The sequence below is a fragment of the Eublepharis macularius genome, chromosome 9, assembly GCF_028583425.1.
Source record: "Eublepharis macularius isolate TG4126 chromosome 9, MPM_Emac_v1.0, whole genome shotgun sequence".
Lineage (NCBI taxonomy): Eukaryota > Metazoa > Chordata > Lepidosauria > Squamata > Eublepharidae > Eublepharis > Eublepharis macularius.
Genome location: NC_072798.1, coordinates 47513823 through 47535926, shown reverse-complemented (window position 1 = coordinate 47535926; position 22104 = coordinate 47513823). Strand labels below are relative to the sequence as shown.

At 41.5% G+C, this 22104-nt stretch overlaps 1 protein-coding gene across 1 annotated transcript in view; it reads left to right on the top strand.

Moving 5' to 3' along the window:
* The window catches only part of ELK3 (ETS transcription factor ELK3), a 52324-nt gene that overhangs the window by 15890 nt on the left and 14330 nt on the right, over nucleotides 1-22104 (top strand). The window contains exons 2-3 of the mRNA XM_054988368.1: nucleotides 10628-10836; nucleotides 12745-13536. Coding sequence (XP_054844343.1) covers nucleotides 10630-10836; nucleotides 12745-13536 — 999 coding nt within the window. The 5' untranslated portion in view covers nucleotides 10628-10629. The remainder of the gene's footprint in view (nucleotides 1-10627; nucleotides 10837-12744; nucleotides 13537-22104) is intronic.

The following is a 22104-nucleotide window of genomic DNA, read 5'->3' as shown; positions in this document are numbered from 1 at the left end:
ATCTGCTTCCCACTACTGTGGAAACAGAAAAAGTGTGTTTGTGTCTCAAGTCTCAACTTTTTCTATATTTGCCATTCACCTTTTAAAAACTAATTTGTAAATGTTGTTTAGACTGGAAGGCAAACACAATATTCTGCTCCTGTAAGTATAGTCCATATAAGCTTGGTGACAAACCATAAATTTCTAACTTTGTGCCTCATTACTTGCTGATCTGAAGGACCAATTTCTGTTCAGTTCTTCTGAAGATTGCAGAATATCTCATGGAAAGCTAAAGGTTTCTACTGATCTGTAACATATTAAGAATCAAGACCGTGGCCTTCAGTCAAAAGTAATGCACTAGCATTTATTACTTTTTAAAAGGCTGGGCCTTTACAACTGTGTGTGATGTATTATATGAAGAGAGTTATCTTTTAAAAACCAGCCAAATATAGAATTGCACAGTTTGATTAGGATCCAAACTGTGTATATGCACAGACACGTAGTTCTGAGTGGTTCTGTGTGCTCTTGGTATTTCCGCTTCTGACTACAGTTCTGTGTGCTGCATTGGACCAATTTTCTAGAGTGACTTTTTAAAGAGTATTGCCAGTATAATGGGAAGGAACATATAGCACAGACAGACTTGTTAAAGTCTGTTCCATTATTTAGCCCATTGGTGTCAGTAAAGGAGGTTACTTTTCCAGTGCTCAGACGAGGAAAAAATGTTGAAGATACAGCAGTTTCTGTAAACCTTAGACAAAATGCAAATATATCAGTGAGAAAGGAGTGTAATAAATATACCTCGGTGAATGAGTAGGTAGTCATATACAAGTAGCAGTTATAATTGTATCTGTTTGATCCTAGTCATATCTATGCTTTCCACAGTGAAAGAAATGGATCCATCTCAAACTTTATATAAGTTAGTAAAATGATGGATCTTTCCACCACATTGATATAAGAAGTACACAACAGAGATTCATCTGGAAAAAATAAAAATACAGTGCATGCTGGCTTTGAACCTGGAAGTTGTTCAGTGTGCAACCACGGCCTGCCAGTACACCACAGATGCTTGCCACATGAGTGGGGCAGGAAATGTGAGGAGCCTGTATGAATTTTATTTCCATCCCTTGATAGATTTTTTGGAACTGGTATAGATTTATGTGCTTTTGTGACTAGTTGCCCTTTGAAACATCTGAACAGGTTGTATTTTAAAAGCCTCAGTGAACAGGAATTAGTTACACTTCCTTCCTGTGAAAGATGGTTACCTCTGTTCAGCAAGAGCAATCTGTGTGCAGAAGCAGGATTTTATGGGTGGGTTGTCTTTATGAATGTGATCTGCATGTATAAAAGTATGAATGCAGAGAGCAAACAAATCTAGCACTTCTGAGTAGTATGCAGTTTATTATTTTTTCTGATTTGGGTGTACATGTGTGTCCCCTAACTGGTGACTTTTTAAAAATTTACTTCATTTATACTCTGCTTTTCTCCCCATCGGGGATCCACAGTGTTTCCTCTATTTTATCTACATAACAACTCTGTAAGGTAGGTCAGGTTGTGTGTGTGTGACTGGCCCAAGCTTACCCAGCAAGCTTCCATGAAAGTGGGGGGATTCAAACTTAGGTCTCCCGGATCCTAGTCTAGTACAACTTTGCTTAGTAAAGCCAGAGTTAATATCCCCATACTACTAATGGGCTTTTGAGGGGCTAACAGGCACTCACAGTCACACTGCAATGGTGTACTATCAAAGCTGACAGAACTGATCAGGTCAGTGTGAACACCACATCAGCATTTCCTGCTGTGTGTAAGTATCTGCCCATCAGGAACTTTATGTTTTATCTTTAAAAGCTGTTATTAACATTTTGGAGAATCACATTACATTTATTGGCTTGAAGGGAGCTGAAATATTTGCTGCACATATTTAAATTGCGTGCAGTTAGACATCAGGCCTTTTATGCCCCTCTCTTCTTTTAAAAGTGTGTCTGCGTCAGGTGGGACATGCATCAGTCTTTGGCACTGTAAGCATTTCTAGTTTATCATCTTCATGAACACTTTTCAAGGATATATCCTGGATTTTTCGAAGTATAATTGCTCTTCTTCCCACAGCAATCTTTGCAGACCCAAAACATGATGCAAATAATTACTGATGGGCTCCAAAGAGATCCAGATGATGCCTTTACCTAAAGGATTTCAGTGCAGCTTGAAAATTTGCTACTCCTGCTAAATCTGTTAGTACAATAAAAACATTCCATCTAAACTATTTTGGATCTGATCTTTTTTTTGTTGCTAGTTTTTTGAAGCCATTTTAGAAAGTGTGAGGTAGTTGCAAAAACTTTCAAATGTTTCCACTGGGTGGTGCTGAAGGAATTCCTACTTTTTAACTTAGATATGCCTTTCCCAGAAAGACGCCTCCAAAATATAATAGGAGGAAGTCCTGATTTAGATTTTACAGTGTCAACATATGGGGTGGGGGGTGGGGTGATCATAAGGATGCTCTGGCTGGAAATGATGCATTTGCTGGCTACGGAAAACATCACCAAATTGAATGCAAGTTAAAAAAAGTTATCTAAAGTTAAGTAGAAACATGTCTTACGTCCATAGTAAGAATAGTCAATTATCAGAGAAAGTTTTGCATCAATACTGTCTAGGTACTTTTGCACATTTTCTAACACTTTCTTGAATTAACATTCACATACTCTTTACTGAATATTTGACCATGTTTCTAAGCAAACATGTTGATATGTTTGTCATCCTTTTTTTGGCAGAAATACTAAGTTTTTGCCAACCACATCCTATTTATCATCCTTGAAACATCTCAGTCTGGAAGTGTAGTTTGAAGTCGGGCTCATACAGTTGCTTTATTCCTTTAAAAATATTCTGTGCAGATGTTTAGATAATATCTGCCACTCCCTTTTACATTTCTTGAGCTGGAAATGGTTTCACAAACGCACTGAAGAAAATGTATTTACAGGCTGTCACATTCAGCCAATGCTTCATAAATTAGAGGGCAAGGAGTGAAAATGTGAGAAACAGCATGACAGGGGAAATGATATACATGTTTTCTCATACAGTTGCATTGGGACTTTGATGTGAAAATGGTCAAAGTAGAAGGCCTGGATATAAATTTACACATTATCCCTTACAATAAATAAATCACACCTTGATATGAAGTCACTATCTTATGGTGCCTTAATGACTAACATGTTTGTCAAGTCATAAGTTTTAATGGACTACAACTTTTTTCATCCAGTGCACAAACTGCTCTCTTCATCTGGGACATGTGCTCATATCCAGAGAAAGAGAAGAAGAAGAAGAAACCGTAAATAGTGGAGCCAATTTCATGATATATGAAGGTAGCAGTTAATCTGTGACATTTCTGTGCAGAATTGAAGATAATGTGCAGAATTGGGTCCAGGAGTTGTTCTAATAGGTTCAGTTGTTTTCATTTTTTCTTTCTGTGTATGTCTATGCATGCCAACTGAGAAAAGTCTCTCTTGCATCTGATGAAATGGACTGTAGTCCATGAGAGCTTATGTCATAATGAATCTGATAATCTTCAAGGTACTACAAGACTGTTGTCACTAGCTGAGAGTGCATGGGTCAGTTTCACTGGTTCAGTTTCCATTCTGCAGCATTTTTTCATGACCGTCTACACCAGATTTGCCATCATGAGTAATCACTCTGGCCACTATGCAGCTTTCCCCTGGCTTTCCTGGGAGCGCTTATACTCTGACTTCTTTAAAAAATCCACTTCGCGGTAGGCTGCTTCCAAGTGCATACTCTTTATTCTGTCTTTGGTGTTCCACCCACTTCCTCCCCCTCCTGCCCCCTGCCAGCGCACTGCGTTGTGATTGGCTCCTAGCCAGCTACCCCCCTCCCCTACTTTCCATTCTTCCCCACTTCCCTCTTTTCTCCTTTTTAAGCCCAGTGCAGCATCGAAGAATCACTGGTTTGAAAGCACAGGGGGAAGTTCTTTTTCCTTTGGCATGGGTGTGAATATTGTATAGGGGGCTAAATATTTGGGTATCAAAAATAAAGATTTTAATGTCGAGTTTTAGAGAGGGGTGGATTGCCACATACAAGCCAATTCCATGCCTTTCGGCTTGATTTCAGGAAAAGTGAGGAGTTGTGTCTCCGATGCAGAAGGAGCTACTGTTGCAAAAGACTGGCATTGCTACCTCTCAGGAATTTGATATAAACTACTCCCCCTCTTTGGAAGCTGCTTTGTCTGGTTCTTCTTGACAAGATTTGTACACCAGAGAATCCCCAAGTAATCCTATGTCGAATATGTAGAAATGTGGCAGGGCACATACAAGGGGCTGTACTCAACTACATAGAAGCTACATAGAAGCTAGCTCTGTCGACTCTCCCCCAGGTGATTAGTGCAAGTCTGTTGGGGAGAAACTATTAATAAATTATTAGACCACTCACTGGTTGCAAAAACAAAGGCACGGGCAAAGTTCCTTAATAACATCATAATGTAAAATATCTCCTTAGGAAAAGCGAGGGTTTTCTCTCTGCAAGAGGCCCCTCAGCTTTTGGACAGCACAGCTCATGCAAGCTCTGAGGTCTTATCAGATGGCTCCTCACTTTTTTTTTAAGCAAATGCTATTCTAGTGGGCATGTGCATCTTTAAATGCCCCTGAAGCATCCTACAATGGGGGTTTGTTCTGCCTTATTAATACAGAGGGGCAGGAGACCAGTGTGATTTGAAATTCCTTTTGTATGGGGATTGTAAAGATGGGATTACAGTCATTTCATAAGTGCATCAGTCCCTAAAAGTATTCCCGTATGAACATACTCCTAATTCGTTGCATATTTTCAACACTCTTTCTCTCTCCTAGACCTGTAGTTGTGGCTTGATAGTTAAGAAAAGTAAAAGAGAAGTTGATACAAATTGCATTTGTTTTTCATGCTGGCTGGTTGCCTACAAGTAAGCACCTAGCATATTGGTTTGGGGAGCAGTGCTTGGAATAAGGTGACATTGTTGCCTGTATAGGAAACTGCGCATATGAATTTCGTTGGTATTATATGCCACAGGGGGTTGGATTCTTTACTGGACACTAATTTTGTTTGGTCATTTCATGAGTGCCCACTTTGCACACCGCGTTATGATTACTTTTCTTGTTAGGTATGGAAAACAAACAGTAAAACCTATTTTATTTCTTTTTTGAATTTAGTTACTGCTATTTAGTTTCTTGTTGATTATGTTCTGACTGATCATTGACAAGAGCACATAAGCTGACTGCACTGACTGACTGTTTAGTAAGTTGCGTTAAAAACAATGTAATTTAGTAGAAATTGAGGCATTTTAACAGTCCAGTTGGCATTTCAGGAGTTAACAGAAACCTGCACCACTGCAAAATAAAACCAGAGCTGAGATTACAAACAAGGACAGATGTAGAAGGCCAGGTTTCCTCTGGTTCGTTTTCCCATTTCCTGCCTGCAGCCTGCAGAAATAGAGGAAGCGAAGCGCTAACGAGAACAAGAAGCTAGCAGTGCTCTACGTCTGTCAACTCAGAAAACAAACAAAAAGATCTTCTAGACAGTTGAGATCCAGAGCTGATAAATGAATGTCTGTGCACTAATATCAGTATGATCCTTAGTCTGTCTGAAAAAAAGAATCCTCTAAAAAGCCAAATGCAAAAAGAGCTTTTTTCTTAGAGAGATAAACACACTCATACTAATGTGCACTGGCAAAATAGTAGGTTTTTCAAATAGCTTGATGACAAATAAGTGTAATTCCTTACTATTTTAGTGAAAATTTCCATCCCTACACAGAACTATTTGGAACTGAATTTTTTATGTATTGAATGTGTTCTGGAAGCCAACTGGACCCTAATATTTTAACAGTTTAGAAGAATAATGTAAATATATGCCTTTGAGGGTCTTTTTTTTAGAGTGATAGTGTACTTGTAGCGGTTAGCTTTTCCATGAAGCTCACAAGGACCACTCACTCAGTCAGCCTTCCCACAGGTTTGATGTGAGTTTAAAATCTGGAGATGTGACTTGTTCAGTACACTGAACTCCTTGTACACTGAGCAGAATGATAATACAAATAAACAGTTCTTTGTACTCTGAGATGGTGTCTTTATGTAGTGTGGAAATTAAAATTTAAAGTCCATATTTCAGTTGCGTTGCTTGCAAAAATATGTGATTGTTTAATGTGTGGTTGAATGTGTGAATATAATGATTTAAAGTAATTTTTGGTTTGAAACAATCTCTTAGCAAAATATCAAGTGCCCATCTTTATATAGTAATTTCTATTTTATAGTGTGCCCTGACCTAGAAGGCCCAGACCAGCCCAAGATAGTCATGTCTTAGAAGCTAAGCAGGGTTGGCACTGGTTAGTACTCGGATGGGAGACCACCGAGGAAGACCAGGATTGCTATGCAGAGGCAGACAATGGTGAACCACATTTGTTAGTCTTACCTTGCAAACCCCAGCAGGGGTTGCTATAAGTGGGCTGCAACGTGATGGCACTTTATACACACAAACACATTTTACATTGTACCAAAAAGAAATTTAGCTGGAAAAATATACATAAAATGTTATAGAATGAAGTGCATGTTCTGCTTCTACTAGTGCCAAAATATACATATACTTGAGCCTAAATATACATTTTACATGAATTTATACAGGTTTCCTCATAAGTCTGGGATAGATGACCATGAAGCTAGACCCAGCTATACAGTATACTGTTAATGCACAGGACAGATGTTCACAGGGCACTCGCTGTTTTTAAAGTCAGAATACTTATGTGGTATTTTCTTAATTTTAAAAGAGATTTGATATTTTCTGTAATGAAACAATTGTGAGTATCAAGGGCATAGTCAATGTATAAAGGTGGGGAGTTAGAGTGGCAATTTGAGGCACTGGTGAGCCATATTTAGTAGTCCAGGAAGAGTCAGTTGTTAGAATCTCTCTTACCAGAGTAACATTAACCCTTATTGGTTTGAGGATGGTGGTGTTTTATGTGCTGGTAGTATAGAGCAGGAAAACTATAGTAAGCTCAGGACATCTTCGGGTGTGGTATTCCCAGGTAGCGTCTGCTGTACTAGAGGTAAAATGGGAGTAGTTGTAACCCATCTCAAAGTGTTCTTTCATAGTGGTGGGCAAAGAGTCAGTGGTGTACAATGCTGTGTGTCTGTAAATAAAATGTCTGAAACTCTTCAAGAAGTATATGAATTTTGGTAACCTTTCCCTTACAGTCTGTCTTGCATGCCTTTAATCACATAGTGATGTTGAACAGGATTTTGTAGTAAGCAAACATAACATTTTAAAAACTTCAAGTTATAAAGTGTCATAATGCCCTTAAAAGTTTGTATATAAAATCTCTAGAAGTAACTTAGCATGTGCTAAATTCCTTTTAGGATTTTGCTGAAGAGAAGTTAAAATTTTCTCTAGCTTAAGAGTTGGGGGTCAAGCAAAATGTGCAGGTTTTTATAGCAAGAGGGGAGAGGATTTTTTTTAACCCCCCCCCCTGCTGCATGTGGAGTATTCTGCACATGTGGAACAGTAAAAAGGGGGGGCACTCCCCCTGTACTATTTTGTCATGAGGAAACAGCATGGAGTCATTCTAAGGTTGTTTGGGCTCTCCTTGATTGTTACTGCTGTGGAAACCAGAGTTGAATCTGGAGAACCCAGGCACAATGCTTTAAAAACCTGCATGTTTAGCTTGAGCCTCAGTTATTCTCAGACTCAAAAGCTGTGTGCCATCTAGTGGCAGATTCCAAAATTGGCAGAGTTTAAGCTTCAAATATTTTGAAGACAACTCAAAACTTGTATTTTAGGAAGATGAGAACTAGAACATCCTTGAATGTGCCTCCCTGGGCAGATGATGATATGTTAAATGCCAATTGAAGTGCTTTTCTGGTAGAAAGTGAGTTTATAAAAAGCGGAAATAATAATAATTTCAGTCATTCATGACTGTCATAAACAGTCTTGTTAACAAGCTGAAGGACCACAATGGGAGGAACAATTCGGGGAGAATAATTTTGGAGAGGAGGGGGAGAACAATTTGGAAATACTTCCATCTCTTCATCCAGGATACTCTTAAACTGTCAGGGGCTTGAGCAGGCTGGGTTTCCTTCTTCTCATTTTTCTGCCTGCCAAAAATGGCTTGTCTGTAGATGGCTGGTTTTACAGCATTGATATGCGCACAGCAGCCACTTGGCTTTCTGTTAGAGTAATTCCCTCCAAATCTTCAAAGTGTACATAGAGAAATGTGTTGAATTTTATTCAGTCTGATTCTGATAGTCATACTATTTCTGATAGCAGTTCTTTAATTGATAGTCTGTGTTTCTCACTGAGACTCAAGGTAGATTACACAGTTTAACTCAGTATGATCAACAGGATGGGACATCCCATAAGTAATGCAATGGCGTTTGGATTGCAGAAATCTGGAAACAAACAAAAATTGGAAACAGAGCATAAACAATGCTAAAACTAAGCAAATGCGTTTAAACACAACATGTTAAATGATGCAGAAATTACATAGTAGGAGTATAGTTACAGCAACAGACAGTACGCAGTAGTATAGTCCACAGTACATATACCTTTACCAAAGCATCTCTTTGAAGCATTTCTTTACATTTCAGCCCTCCTACCTGCGTAAAAAAGCCCTCCTGAAAAACTCAGGTTTGCATAGTTTTCAGAAAGCCGGGAGAGCGGGAATCTTCCTGACTTCATCAGGCAGGCCATTCCGTGAGAAGGGGGCCATCACAGAGAATGTGTGTGTACGCTACAGACAGTTACTGATTTTGCCTATTTGTGGTGTGGCACTAGTAGCCATTGATGATAGCTAATACCTTGAATTGAGTTTGGTATCTAATGAGCAACCTTTGGACTGACTGTAGTATGGGAATAATATACATGTTCTGCCTAGCTCTGAATAATAACCAAGCTGCAACATTCTGCACTAACTGGAGCCTCCAAGTTGACTGAGGGGAGACCTATGTACAGTGCATTACTGTCGTCTGTTCTCAATGGTATACAACAGTTATGTAGGTACTTTGTAAAAATATACCCTAATCAGCAACGCTTGGTGAAAAAATAAAAGCAGTCCAGTGGTACCTTAAAGGCTAACATCATTTATTCCAGCATGACCTTTTGTGAGTCATGGCTGTTTGAGTCTGAAGAAGTGAACTCTGGCTCATAAAAGCACATGCTGGAATAAAGAGTGTTTAAAGTGTCTTTAAGTTGCTACTGGACTCCTGTTTTATTTTGCTGCAACAGGCTAACATGGCTACACCTCTGAAACGTATGGTAAGCCTGAAATAAGACACTGCTGCATCCTGGTTTGCAAAAAGCGGTATATGGAACAATTATGATATATTACTATCATGCTGTCTTAATTTAGAAACAAATTCCTTTAAAATCTGTTTTTTGCTCCTCTGATCCTTCGTTTTTCCTCTGATGCTTATGCAACTATGTATTCTATGGTGAAAGTTTTTTTTTTAAAGAGCAAGGAAAGAAAGAATTAATTTTAAATGGTTTTATTTTTACTGGATGAGTGAAAGGGGATAGTCAAAACAGCTTCATCTGTTTGCAAAATTTAAGGGAAAGTGTATTAAATAGTGCCACATATATCATAAGATCCAGCTCCAAAGTACCGAAGCCAAGATAATCCACTCTATATGTTATTCATTGGATGGAACTCTCAAAGTTTTATGACAAATGGTTTTTTTTTTAAGTAATTGGCTTAGCAACTAATCAAGTGCCAAGGAGAAAAGCTTTAAATATTAGCACAGAGATGCGTGTAAGGACATTGCTCCAATGGCAATAATAAGTACGTAACTGTAAAGTGGAAGATAAACGTGGAGGGTGCAGTAGAAGGAAGAAAATGGCCACAATCTAGCACAGAGATAAGCATACTTAAGTTCATTCATTTGACTGCAGCAATACGTGAAGGTAGATGGCGAGAAATGCTGACAGTTTGGAAGCAATCTTTCGCTCTTCTCCACAAAGTACTTTTTTCCATGCAGAGGAGGTGGTTTCAAAGATTCAGTCCATTATCTGCAATGTCCCAGGAAGGCTGCATGATGTGATTTCTCTCTATGGAAGTGATTAAAATAAAACCTATAGAAAGGAATTAATTAAATCACCAGAATGGTATCAATGTGCTGACGGCAGTTAAGACAAAACGATATTAAAGTTAAGGAGTCTGTGTGTGCCCTTTATAATTGCAAATATATTGACTATAATCAGTCTCCAGTTCCATATTTAGAGGTAGATAATGGTTTTCTTAGTAAAAATAGAGCAACAGTGAGAAGGGTTAATAACTGTAATAGAACAGTAAAATCCTTCCTTGTTATTCAGTAAAACTGTCAGTTACTTTTCATGAAATAATCCTGTTTTTTTCCCTCTAGACTTTTATAATGCTCAGTTTTTCAGAATTGGTGATGAGCACCTTTACTATATGATTTCAGGTGGAAATCTTGTTGGTCTTTAAGGTGCTACTGGACCCATATCTTGCTCTTTTACTAGATATGTACAGAGAGACTGTATACATATACTTTATTTTCGAAGTATGTCACTAAGATTCTACAAGACTGTCGTTGCTGAAACTAACCTGAGTCCAGCAAACAAGCAGATTATCTTCTCTCTCCCTCCCCTGGCCCTTCCTGGCCACCTTTTTATTGGTTTTCTGTAGGCATGGAGAGTGCAATCACGCTGTGGCAGTTCCTATTGCAGTTGCTTCTTGATCAGAAACACGAGCATCTCATTTGCTGGACATCCAACGATGGTGAATTCAAGTTACTTAAGGCAGAAGAAGTGGCTAAGTTGTGGGGACTACGGAAAAACAAGACTAACATGAATTATGACAAACTGAGCAGAGCGCTGAGATACTACTATGACAAGGTAAATTTTGTTAAGTGTGGTAACATTAAAAAAAAAAGAATAGTTTTTTTTAATGAAGATGTTTGGGCTTTACTATAAGTGAGTATATCACTTATGGAAGTGTTTGAATTGTTAAGAGTTCTTTTCCAAAAAAAATGGAGGTGAAATTTGATAATGTGTTGTCTAGGACCTTAGCAGTGCTCTTCCATGTAGGAGCAATCCTAAGAAGAGTTACTCCAGTCTAAGCCCATTGAAACCAATGGGCTTAGATTGGAGTAACTCTGCTTAGGATTGCACTGTACATCCGTGGAGACCAATAGCCTTAAATTGGAGTAACACACAGGATTGCATTGTTGGCAACTGGAATTTGTGCAAAGCCAGTCTTCCTCTTGACAGCTACCAGCACTTCAGGAGATAAAATGCTACAGCCCAGCCTTGTTGCAGTGGAGCACCATAATTGTTCTCCCTTCATATAATTCTCCAGTTGCTAAGGAAAAGATTTCTAGTGGGTGTTATGAATATACTGGAAAATGTACATTTAGTAATGCATTTTGGGCAGATCATTACTGTACAGTCAGATCATTACTGTAACTTATATTTTATCTGATTTTTATTCTGCTTTAATTGTGTTCTATAAAGTGCCTCAAGAACCTTCTAGGCTGAGAATTGCAGAGTATACATTTTTTAAATAAACAAAAGTGAAGGAAATTGAAAGATCACATCCTAATTGTCTCTCAGAATACTAGAATTTGATGTCACTCAGTGAAACAAATTAGCACTTAACATATAATTTATAGGGCAGTCCTAAGTACAGTTATCCCCTTCTAAGTCCATTGAAGTCCATGGGCTTAGAACAATGTAACTTTGCTAAGGTTTGCAATGTCACTTGTGGAATTCATTGCCACAAGAGTTGATGATGATAATTAGCTTAGATGGCTACAAAAAAATTAGCAAATTTGTGGACAGAGCCTCATTGTGATGGAGAGGACTGTTTTCAGTTTGCTTCTCTTTGGAAACAGCTAATGAGAGCTGATAAAGTGCTGGGCTAGTGACAGTTGAAAGTTGGTTGGAAGGCAGCTGATGAAGGAAAAGTGGTTTTGAGGCTGCTGAGAGGGGCAGCAGAGAAATGGCTGGCTGTTGACACCTGTTATAATACATAGTAACCATTCCCTTTTTAAAAATCATTCGTTCAAGTGTTCTATATTGTAAATAAAATTTATTCTTGTTTCTGTTTTAACCCTGGCTGGCTTGAAGTTATTGGCTGAGGGGAAATAAAACACACATACAAAACTAAAAAAAACTCTGGTCACAACAAATTGGCCAAGTTTAAATAAACAATGGCGGCATATTAGGGAAATTTAACTCTTGAGTTCTCTTTCCTCAATAGCCTTGGGCAGTAGCTGGGTGAGGGGATGCAAATATAGGGAACAGGCTGCCTGTCTGATGGAGCATCTGGGAAAGAGGAGAGAGGGGACCCTGTGTGTATTTGGGCCACGGCGCTCTTCCTGATAAATAGAGGCTAGACGAGTGGCGTGTTGTGACTGCCCATAATTGCCTGTAAAGCCTCCAAAACTGTGAAGGGAGGTTTAAGGTGGATGCAGTATATAAACGGGGTCACACTCACAATTTTACGTGGTATGTTTATTTAAAATTTACATGTACAAATGCCAGTCAAAATCATAATTACAAATATAACCCAGTTCCTGAGTATTTATTGCCAAAGTGAACGTAGAATATTGGTGGTGTTTATTGTAATAAGAAGACACAATTGTGTTTATGAAATTATTTATCTGTTTATATGTTTATAAAGACAACAAGGAGAAGAAAACAACCAAGTTTTCTGTGAGGGGACATTGCAAATCATATTGCATATATTATATGCATTGTCAAAACTCTAATTTCTTATGTCTGTTTTGGTGTTTTGTGCAGAACATCATCAAGAAGGTTATTGGGCAGAAGTTTGTGTACAAGTTTGTATCGTTCCCTGAGATTTTAAAGATGGATCCTCATGCTGTAGAAATCAGCAGAGAGAGCCTTTTGCTGCAGGACAGCGACTGCAAGATACCTCTGGAAAGCAGAGAACACCACAAACATAGCTTGGCCCTGAAAAGCACGAGCCGCAATGAATATATCCATTCAGGGCTGTACTCCTCTTTCACCATCAACTCTCTGCAAAACCAGTCAGATTCTCTCAAGCCAATCAAAACAGAAAAGCTGGAGGAGAAATTGGAAGGGAGCACTCCTCTGGAAGAAGTCCGAACTGTTATAAGATTTGTGACAAACAAAACAGACAAGCAAGTGATGAGGCCCATAGTCTCATTGCCATCAACATCTGAAGCAGCTGCTGCTTCTGCTTTTTTAGCATCTTCCGTCTCTGCAAAAATATCATCTTTAATGCTTCCCAATGCAGCCAGTGTTTCTTCAGCTTCACCATCTTCCTCCCGGTCACCATCTCTGTCGCCTCACTCACCCCTTCCCTTGGAACACAGAAGCCTCTTTTTGGAGTCCAGTTGCCAGGACTCTGATTCTTTAGAGCCACTGAACCTCTCTTCAGGATCCAAGACAAAATCTCCTTCTCTTCCCCCAAAGGCTAAGAAACCCAAAGGTCTGGAGATTTCAACACCACCCATGGTTCTTTCCAGCACTGATCTTGGCTCCATTGCCCTCAATAGCCCCGCACTTCCTTCAGGATCTTTGACTCCAGCATTCTTTACTGCCCAGGTAAGACATGGACACCTTGAACGATGGTTTGGAATCCTACACATTTGACACCTCTTTGGGATTGGGAGCTATGAAATAACTGTTAGGGTTGCACACAGTTCAGTATAATGCTCTCACATGTTGTATGGGAGGGAAATGCCTTGAAAGAAGTCAGTATGCAATGCAGTGTCCTTACTTACAGAAGCCTCCCATGCCTAAAATAAAATAAACTAATTACAGTTCCCAGAATGGTTGTGAAGGTTAACAGGAAACACAGCGGGGGCAGCCATTGGCACCATTCATTAAAATTTGCTTCAAGATATCAAGAAAAAAACACAAGTTATTGGGTCAGATCTATGCCATATACACTGTGGAATAAGCAGTTGACTTTTTTTTTTAGTGTCACATGCTGAACCCATTTACAAAAGCTTTAAAAGAAGCCTATCTCAATTTCTAAAGGCTATCATTTAAGCCTGTCTCATTTAAACCAATCTCAATTTCAAAGGGTTTGAAGATTCATAAAATACTTGCTACACATTACTTTCTATGCAGGCCTACTGAATACTCATTATATAAAATGGATTTTAGCTGCTTAGGGTACAATAGAAGTAACTGAAATCAGAGTTCGTAACTGAAGAAATCCAATAATCACACATTTTGTTCATGTGAGAAGAGCTACATTTGATTTAATGGTTATGACATCCTTGCTTATGTATTTGTCATGAATAGTGTAAAGATAAGAGGAGTTCAGAAAACGGGTCTGGAAACAAGCTGTTGCAAAATAGAATGAAACAAATGGGAGTAACAATTGGTTTTCATTTTTTGAGTGGTTATGTTTAACCTGTTTGATCGCTCTCAAGAAAGGCTGTATTCTTGGCAGTGACTTGGAGAAATTTGATTAATCTCCAGTAAACAATACTACAGGCAGTTCCCTGTACCGGTTCAGAACTCATCATAAGCAGAGCTTGCTTCAAGACATAAGAAAAGGTTCTGTTATGTGGACGCTTCCATAGCAATATTGTTGTACTGGATCATCACATATCCACCAGTAGTAATAAAATTGCTGAAGTGCTGTTGCCCTCATAGAACTCTCCTGTGAAAGTTACTGTTGAATCGTTCATAGGCTGATTCCGCACACATTGGATAATGCACTTTATCAATAGTTTGAGGTGGATTTTTTGTTCCGCGCACAAAAAAATCCGTTCCAAATGATCTATAAAGAGGATTGGAAGTGCATTATCCAACGTGTGCGGAATCACTCATATATATTCTAAAACATTTACTTGGGGTAGAAGTTAGTGGCACTGTAGATTGACCTGTTGAAATGAATGGTGGGTGTCTAAGAGGACTGGTAGAAATGCCATTAGTAGTTTGCCAAGGTGCGTGATTTGCCACTTCTAGCTATTTGCTAGAAACCTAAACCCATATTTCATTACCAATGGCTTACAGAGTAATATTAACACATATTAAATGTTGTAAAAACTAAAATTTGTGAAGTATTCATAATAGGAAAAAGTGTAATGCTGAAATACTCCACTTGTACATTATAAATTCAGAAACAGTTTGTCCATAAAGAACAGACCTGGATAGCCCAGATAGCTTGATCAGAAGCTAAGCAGGGGTCAGCCCTGGTTGTACTTGGTGGGTTACCTCTAAGGAAGACCAGGGTTGTTGGTCAGAAGCAGGCAATGGCAAACCACCTCTGCATGGCTCTTACCTTGAAAGACTTACAGAGTCACCATAAATTGACTGCGACTTAAGGGGGCGGGGGAAGCAGGTATCAGTCAGAGGTGAGGATGAAGACTTAACAAAATCATCCAACTTCCCTGTCCAAACGGATAATAGGACTAGTTAGTCAAGTACAAACAGCACAAAGCTGATTGATTGAGAGTCCAGTTCTAAAAGAACCATATAGAAGTTTTGCTGCAATCTAATATTACACAATGACAGTTACTTCAAAACTACGTTGAGGTGTGGTTTCAGGTCATATGTTCCACTGCACCCCAGTTAGGGTTGTCAAATTTTAACTGGCCCTTTACATTGGCTTTTAACAACTATTTCATCTGCAGCAGTTATCAGATGGTGTTTGTTGCGAAAGCATCACCTGCTCATTCCTGCCTGTCAAGATACTGCTTTTTTTAAAAGAGAGGGAAGGGCAAGCTAGATTGTTTCATTTCTGACCAGCCAGCAGCCTGGTCTTGGTCAAATTGAGAGAGAAAGTGTTAGATTCACTCTATTTTTAGTTTTGCTGGCACTGTGGCCTTTTTCATGCTAAAAATGAAATGGCATGTTTAGGTCAGACTTCTTTCTTTAATCATAAACTGGTTTCATGGTGTTGAGAATATAAAAGGTTGATCCCTGAAGGATAGAGTGAGTGTCTCTGCAGCTGTCTGTTCATTGTCGGTCTTCTGTGCATTCCCACATGGGACTGTGCTTGCGCAGGCCTACCAGCTGGAGGATTTCTTAGCTAAAATTTCCACTAGAGGGCGCTTGATGCCTCCCAGAGCGCAGGCGCGGCTGTTTTCCTGCCTAAACAGCCTGTACCTGGGAGGTGTGGTGCCCTTTGCCCACCGCTGTGAGAGGTTCGATAGCTTGGAACTATTGTGAGTTTTCACACCTTTTCTTCTCTCCACGTTGTGTTCTTGAAAGAGAAGGGTGAGAGTATGGCTGATACGGCCCTGTTCAAACTTTGCTCCAAATGCAACATGAACATGGCAAAAAATGATGGGCACTCTCTCTGCCTCCTTTGTCTGAGCGAAGCCCACAATGCCTAAGCGTGCAAGATCTGCAGAGCCTTTACCCCTAAAGCGCGGGTAGATCGGTCTTCCTGCTTAAAAGCGGCCCTCTGGAAGAAAGCTATGGCAGTGCTGAGTCTGAGGCCGAAGTCAGCCAATGCAAACTGGCCCGAGGGTACCATGGGCCGATCTGACCTCGATCCCAGCGCCCCAGTTATCCCAGTTGGAACCAACCCCGCCTGGGACCCAAGCTCCCTCCAGGGAACTGTCTAGACATTCTGACTTGGGCCGAAACTGAATGTGCCAATTGGAACCGAGATTGCCTGCGCGTTTGGATACGTTACCTGCTCAGATCCAGTGCACAAAATCGAGGGAATTGTCTAGGCCTACGGAATCGAGGGAGTCATCTAGGCCTACAGAATCGACACCCACACAAGCCCAAACCTTGGAACCAACATTTGGCTCAGTCCCTTCGGAACCACCTAAGAAGAAACGTGCAAAGACTAAGCACCTGACTGGGAAGGAACTGAGCATGGCCCGACTGAGAAAGGAGGGCCCTTTGAAAATAGAGGTCTTGGATCTCCCGAGGACCTCTTCACCAAGGTCCCGATCTTCCTCAGTGACATCCTCTATGGAGGAAGGTGAAATAATGTGGGAGCGGTCCTCTAGAAGGAGCAGACACCATTGGTATTCCAACTGATCCTACTCTTGTGGTCGCTCCCTGAGGTACTTCTTGGATGTAGACATTGTAGAGCCCTTCCATGCTGACTCTATATTCTCACAGATGTCTTATTCGGATTTTGGGAGGAGACCCCATTCTATCCCAGAATCGGCAATGTCTTTCCAACTCTGGAGCCCTGAAACTGACCCTTATGAGAGAGAATTCAGCCCAAACGGACCATAGGACCCTTCCCCAGATGAAGCTTTGGGTGAGACGGGCGAGGCCTCACCGACGGATGATTTTCGGTCCTCTGAACTGCTCCAAAGGATGGCTAAAGCCTTGGAAATTGACATTACATCATTAGAGACCAAGCCGAAGGACAAGACCCTTTGGTATTTATACTTGGGATCTACATCTAATGTCACCTTCCCTGTTATTGAAGGGTTTGTAGACCTTATGAACTCTTTCTGTGAGAAGCCAGCCAGAAACTCTGTACAGGATCAGGGATGACTCCTGCCCTTTCCTTTCTGTGCCTCCTCCCCCCTCTTCCTTAGTGATGGAGGAAATGCAGTCATGTCAGCGCCAAGGCTCGCACTCTGTGCCTTCTGACAAGGAAGGGAGGAAGTTGGACGCCATCGGGAGAAAAATCTACGCATCTGTGGCCCTGAGCATAAAGGTTGCCAACTATTAGGCAATGATGGGCACCTATCAAATATTCCTTTGGGGAAAGGTGGCTGCCTTTCATGAGAAACTTCTCGGTGAGTAGAAACCTTTGGCTAAGGTTATCAGGGAGGAGGCATTACGCTTGGCAAGACACCAGATAAATGCAGGGAGGAGCATGATTGATGTGGCAACTAGAGCCCTGACATCGGCAATTGTCCTGTGGAAGCAGACCTGGTTGCGGTCGACAGCCTTACTGATTGAAACCAGGAACGTGGAAGACCTCCCGTTCGAGGGGAAATCCCTTTTCTCGGAAAAGATGGATTCTCTTGAAAGGGAAAGGAAAGACAGCCAAGTCCTTTGGCGTCTTCCCATCAACCCAGCAGGAAGCCGGGAAGCCCCCATATAGGCAACAGCACTACTATCGGGGCAGACAATACTGCTACCAGCCCTACCACTCCTATGCTTATCCGCAGAGTTACTCGTATCAGGCGGGTCAAGGGGCCCCGCCTAGGAGTAAGCACAGCTACAGGTCTAGGTTGGGTGCGCAGTCACAGCCCGCAAAGGATCAGCAGCAAAATGTTCAGAAGCAATTCTGACTAGGCCAGGATTCTGGGCCAATGTTTGGGGACTGGCTCAGTAATTATTTTTCTGAGTGGTATCTTGTCTCCACTGATGTTTGGGTTCTCGACACTGTTAAATATGGTTATAAAATTGAGTTCTCTTACTGTGTTTGCATTTTCCTGGTAGAGTTGCTCACGATCCACAAGTGGAGTTGCTATCTGAGTTGAAGGCTCTCTTGGACAAGGGAGCAGTACAATTGGTGCCCCCTGGACAGGATCGTCAGGGGTTTTATTCAAACTTCTTCCTAGTGGAGAAGAAAGATAGGGGGTTTAGGCCCATATTAGATCTCGGGGATCTGAATAAGTCGATCGAAATACAGAAATTCAGAATGACCACCCTTAACATGGTAATGACGCTCCTGCCCCTGGGTTCCTGGTTTGCAGTGATCAATTTCAAATATGCCTTTTTCCATATAGCCATTCATCCCTCCCATAGGAGGTACCTCAGGTTTACCTTTGGAGATGATGTCTACCAGTACCAAGTGCTTCCTTTCAGGCTGTCTATGGCCCTGAGGGTTTTCACTAAATGTGTGGCAGTAGTTGTGGCCCATCTGAGGACCTTGGGGTGTTCAATTTATCCATACCAGGATGACTGGCTGATTTTAGCCACGTCAGAAGAGGATTTGGATAAACAGGTGAGGTTAACATTAGACACCTGCTCCAAATTGGTCCTCATCGTTAACCACAAGAAATCTAGAGTGTAACCCTCCAAATGGGTTCAGTTCATAGGTGCTGTCCTGGACACCTCCTTGGATAAAGCGTTTCTCCCTGTTGAGAGGGCAGTGAAAATTAAGGGGATGATTAGGATGATTTTCAAAAACAGGTTTCAGTTAGCTAGATGGATCCAAATGTTGCTGGGCCTTATGATGTCTACCACAGTGGTGACGCCACTGGCATGACTGCACATGAGGATGGCTCAGCTGTGGTTTATCTCTGTTTACCATGCCTCAGCACACAGCCAGGAGAAGAAATTTAGTATTCCTAGGACAGTCCTTAGAAACCTGGAATGGTGGTTGAGGGATGATAACTTGCTACATGAGGTACTCTTTGGGTCAATCCACACAGATGTAACTGTTACCACGGTTGCATCTACAGCTGGCTGGGGCATGCACTGCGAAGAGCTTACAGCTCATGGCAAGTGGGCGGAATCTGAACTCTCCCTACATATCAACGTCCTTGAGTCGAGGGCATTGTTTTGCCTTAATGTCTTTTCCAGATATGGTAGAAAACAAAAACGTGTAGATTCTGATAGACAACAGCACAGCTATGTTCTATGCAAACAAGCAAGGGGGAACGACCTCCCACCGTTTGTGTCTAGAAGCAATAAAATTGTGGGAGTGGGCTGTAGAGCACGGTGTGCACATTCAAGCAGTCCACATTACAGGTGTAGAAAACACTGTTGCAGACAGGTTAAGCAGAATAGGGTCAGACACTCACGAATGGTCTATCAGGTACTGCTATCTAAGACCGGTGTTCTCAGATTGGGGCACACCAGATGTAGATCTCTTTGCCACCAGGGCAAACAAAAAAGCTCCCCTGTTTTGCTCCAGAGGGGGCTTGGAAAGCGTCTAGGGGACGCTTTTCAGATCACCTGGTCTGGGAGTCTCTTCTATGCATTTCCTCTGATACCTCTAATCTCCAGGATGGTGAGCAAGATGCAGGCAGATGGGACGGCAGCCATAGTGGTGATGCCTTTTTGGCCAAGACAACCCTGGTTTCATTGATTGTACCAGATGTCGAACCAGACCTTCTGGCACCTTTCCAAAGAGGCAAACCTGATTTTGTGTCACAGGATAAGTCACCATGCTGTAAATAAACTTAGACTGACTGCTTGGCTGCTGAGATCGTAGGACAGTTGTCTTATAAAGTGGCTGATGTTATATTAAACGCCAAGAGGCTGTCCACCAGGCAATCTTACCACTACAAGTGGGGAAAGTTTGTGACTTGGGCGGAGGAGAGAGGTGTTGACCCTTTCACCTGTCCTTTGGCTATGGTGTTAGATTTTCTATTAGAACTGAAAGACATGGGACTCTGTTTCATCAGTGAAAGTTTACTTAGCGGTGATATCAGCCTTTCATAAACCTGTTGATAAAAAGACAGGTTTTTTGCACTACACTTCAAAGTTGTTCATGAAAGGTTTACTGAATCTCTTCCCACCAACGGGGAAGATAGTTCCCCAGTGGTCCCTACAGCTAGTTTTAGCCAAATTAATGTCGAGACCCTTTGAACCTTTGGCCACATGTGGGCTGAGGGAACTGTCTCTAAAGGTGGCGACGATACTTGCAGTGATGTCTACCGGAAGGGTTAGTGAGATAGTGGCCCTTTCAATGGATCAACCGTTCCTTAAAACAATGAGAAGGTAGTCTTAAGACCTAGGTTAGAATTCCTGCCCAAGGTGGTGTCGCATTTTCATGTGACGGAGGAACTGTCCCTCCCAGTTTTCTTCCCTAACCCTGTGGAGGAAGCAGAGAACACTCTACAGAGGGCCATACTCTTTCACCTAGACTAGACTAAGACATTCAGAGTAGATAGACATTTGTTTGTTATGCAGGCCCTAAAAAGGGAAAAGGAGTAAGTGCTCAAACCGTCGCGTGATGGGTGGTACAGACTATAAAGGTATGCTATAAAAATGGTAACTTACCTTGTCCTTTGGGAGTCCATGCACATTTCACAAGGTCATAGGCAACGCCGATGGCATTCCTGAGAGGAGTCCCTCTGCTGGACATCTGCAGGGCAGCGATCTGGTCATCAGTGGATACCTTCGTGAGACATTATGCCCTGGACGTCCTCGATAGGCGAGAGACACCAGTGGGCACAGCTGTTTTACAATCCATCTTTCATTGAAGAGCAAGCTCCACTGCCCAGGTAAGAAACTTGTGAATCTCCCATGTGAGAATGCACAGAAGACCGACAATGAAAACAGGGTTGCTCTTACCTGTAACTGTTGTTCATTGCGGTCTTCTGTGCAGCCACACATGCCCTCCCTCCTTCCCTGCTTATGCTATTCACTTGTGTGGGGGCAGTGACAAGAGGAGCTGAGGGCAAAGGGTGCTGCGCCTCCCAGGTATAGGCTGTTTAGGCAGGAAAACAGCCATGCCTGCGCTCTGGGAGGCGTCGAGCGCCCTCTAGTGGAAATTTTAGCTAAGAAATCCTCTGGGTGGTGGGCCTGTGCAAGCGCAGTCCCATGTATGCCTGCATAGAAGACCTCAATGAACAACAGTTACAGGTAAGTACAACCCTGTTTTTCCCTTTACTTTGAACATTTTATAGGATTTACCTTCTCTAGCACTCCATTTCTGGCATCTATGACATCTACATGTGCTGTCCATCTAATAATTGCAAAAGACTGGTATGCTAACATTGAAAGATTCAGATTGTACTGGAGTTTCTCTTTGTTTCTAGGAAGAGACTAGAGGGAGTTGAAGGCAGTTGTTATCTTCCTTCATTGTTCTCTTGCTGGAGAGAGTAGCCTGAAGCCGTCACAGCAGTGCTACGCCTGGTAGTTTAAGATAATGGCTTGAACCTGACAGAGGGATTTTTGTAGATGGAACACATTTCTGCCTGTGGACCATGACTTAGGGGAAGCAAAAGATGATCAATTAAGTCATGGAGGGGATGGACGCAGCAGTGGTCGATGCATGGCTAAGATGTGATTTGACCCTCCTCTCCTGTTCCAACGTTAGTTGATCACAAAATGCTTGGGAACATAATTCTGCTCAATGGCTTCTTCACTTGCAGCTATATAGCCATTTTTTTCAGATTGTGGAGGATGACATAATTCTCCCCCCTCTCCCCCCCCCCCGGTCCTTTAAGAGTATATTGAAATAATTTAAAACATGAATCTTTTGAAGCCAGGGATCTACACAAAGGTCTCTGTCAGAGGGAGTGTTACAGTTATTGTCATCAGTGG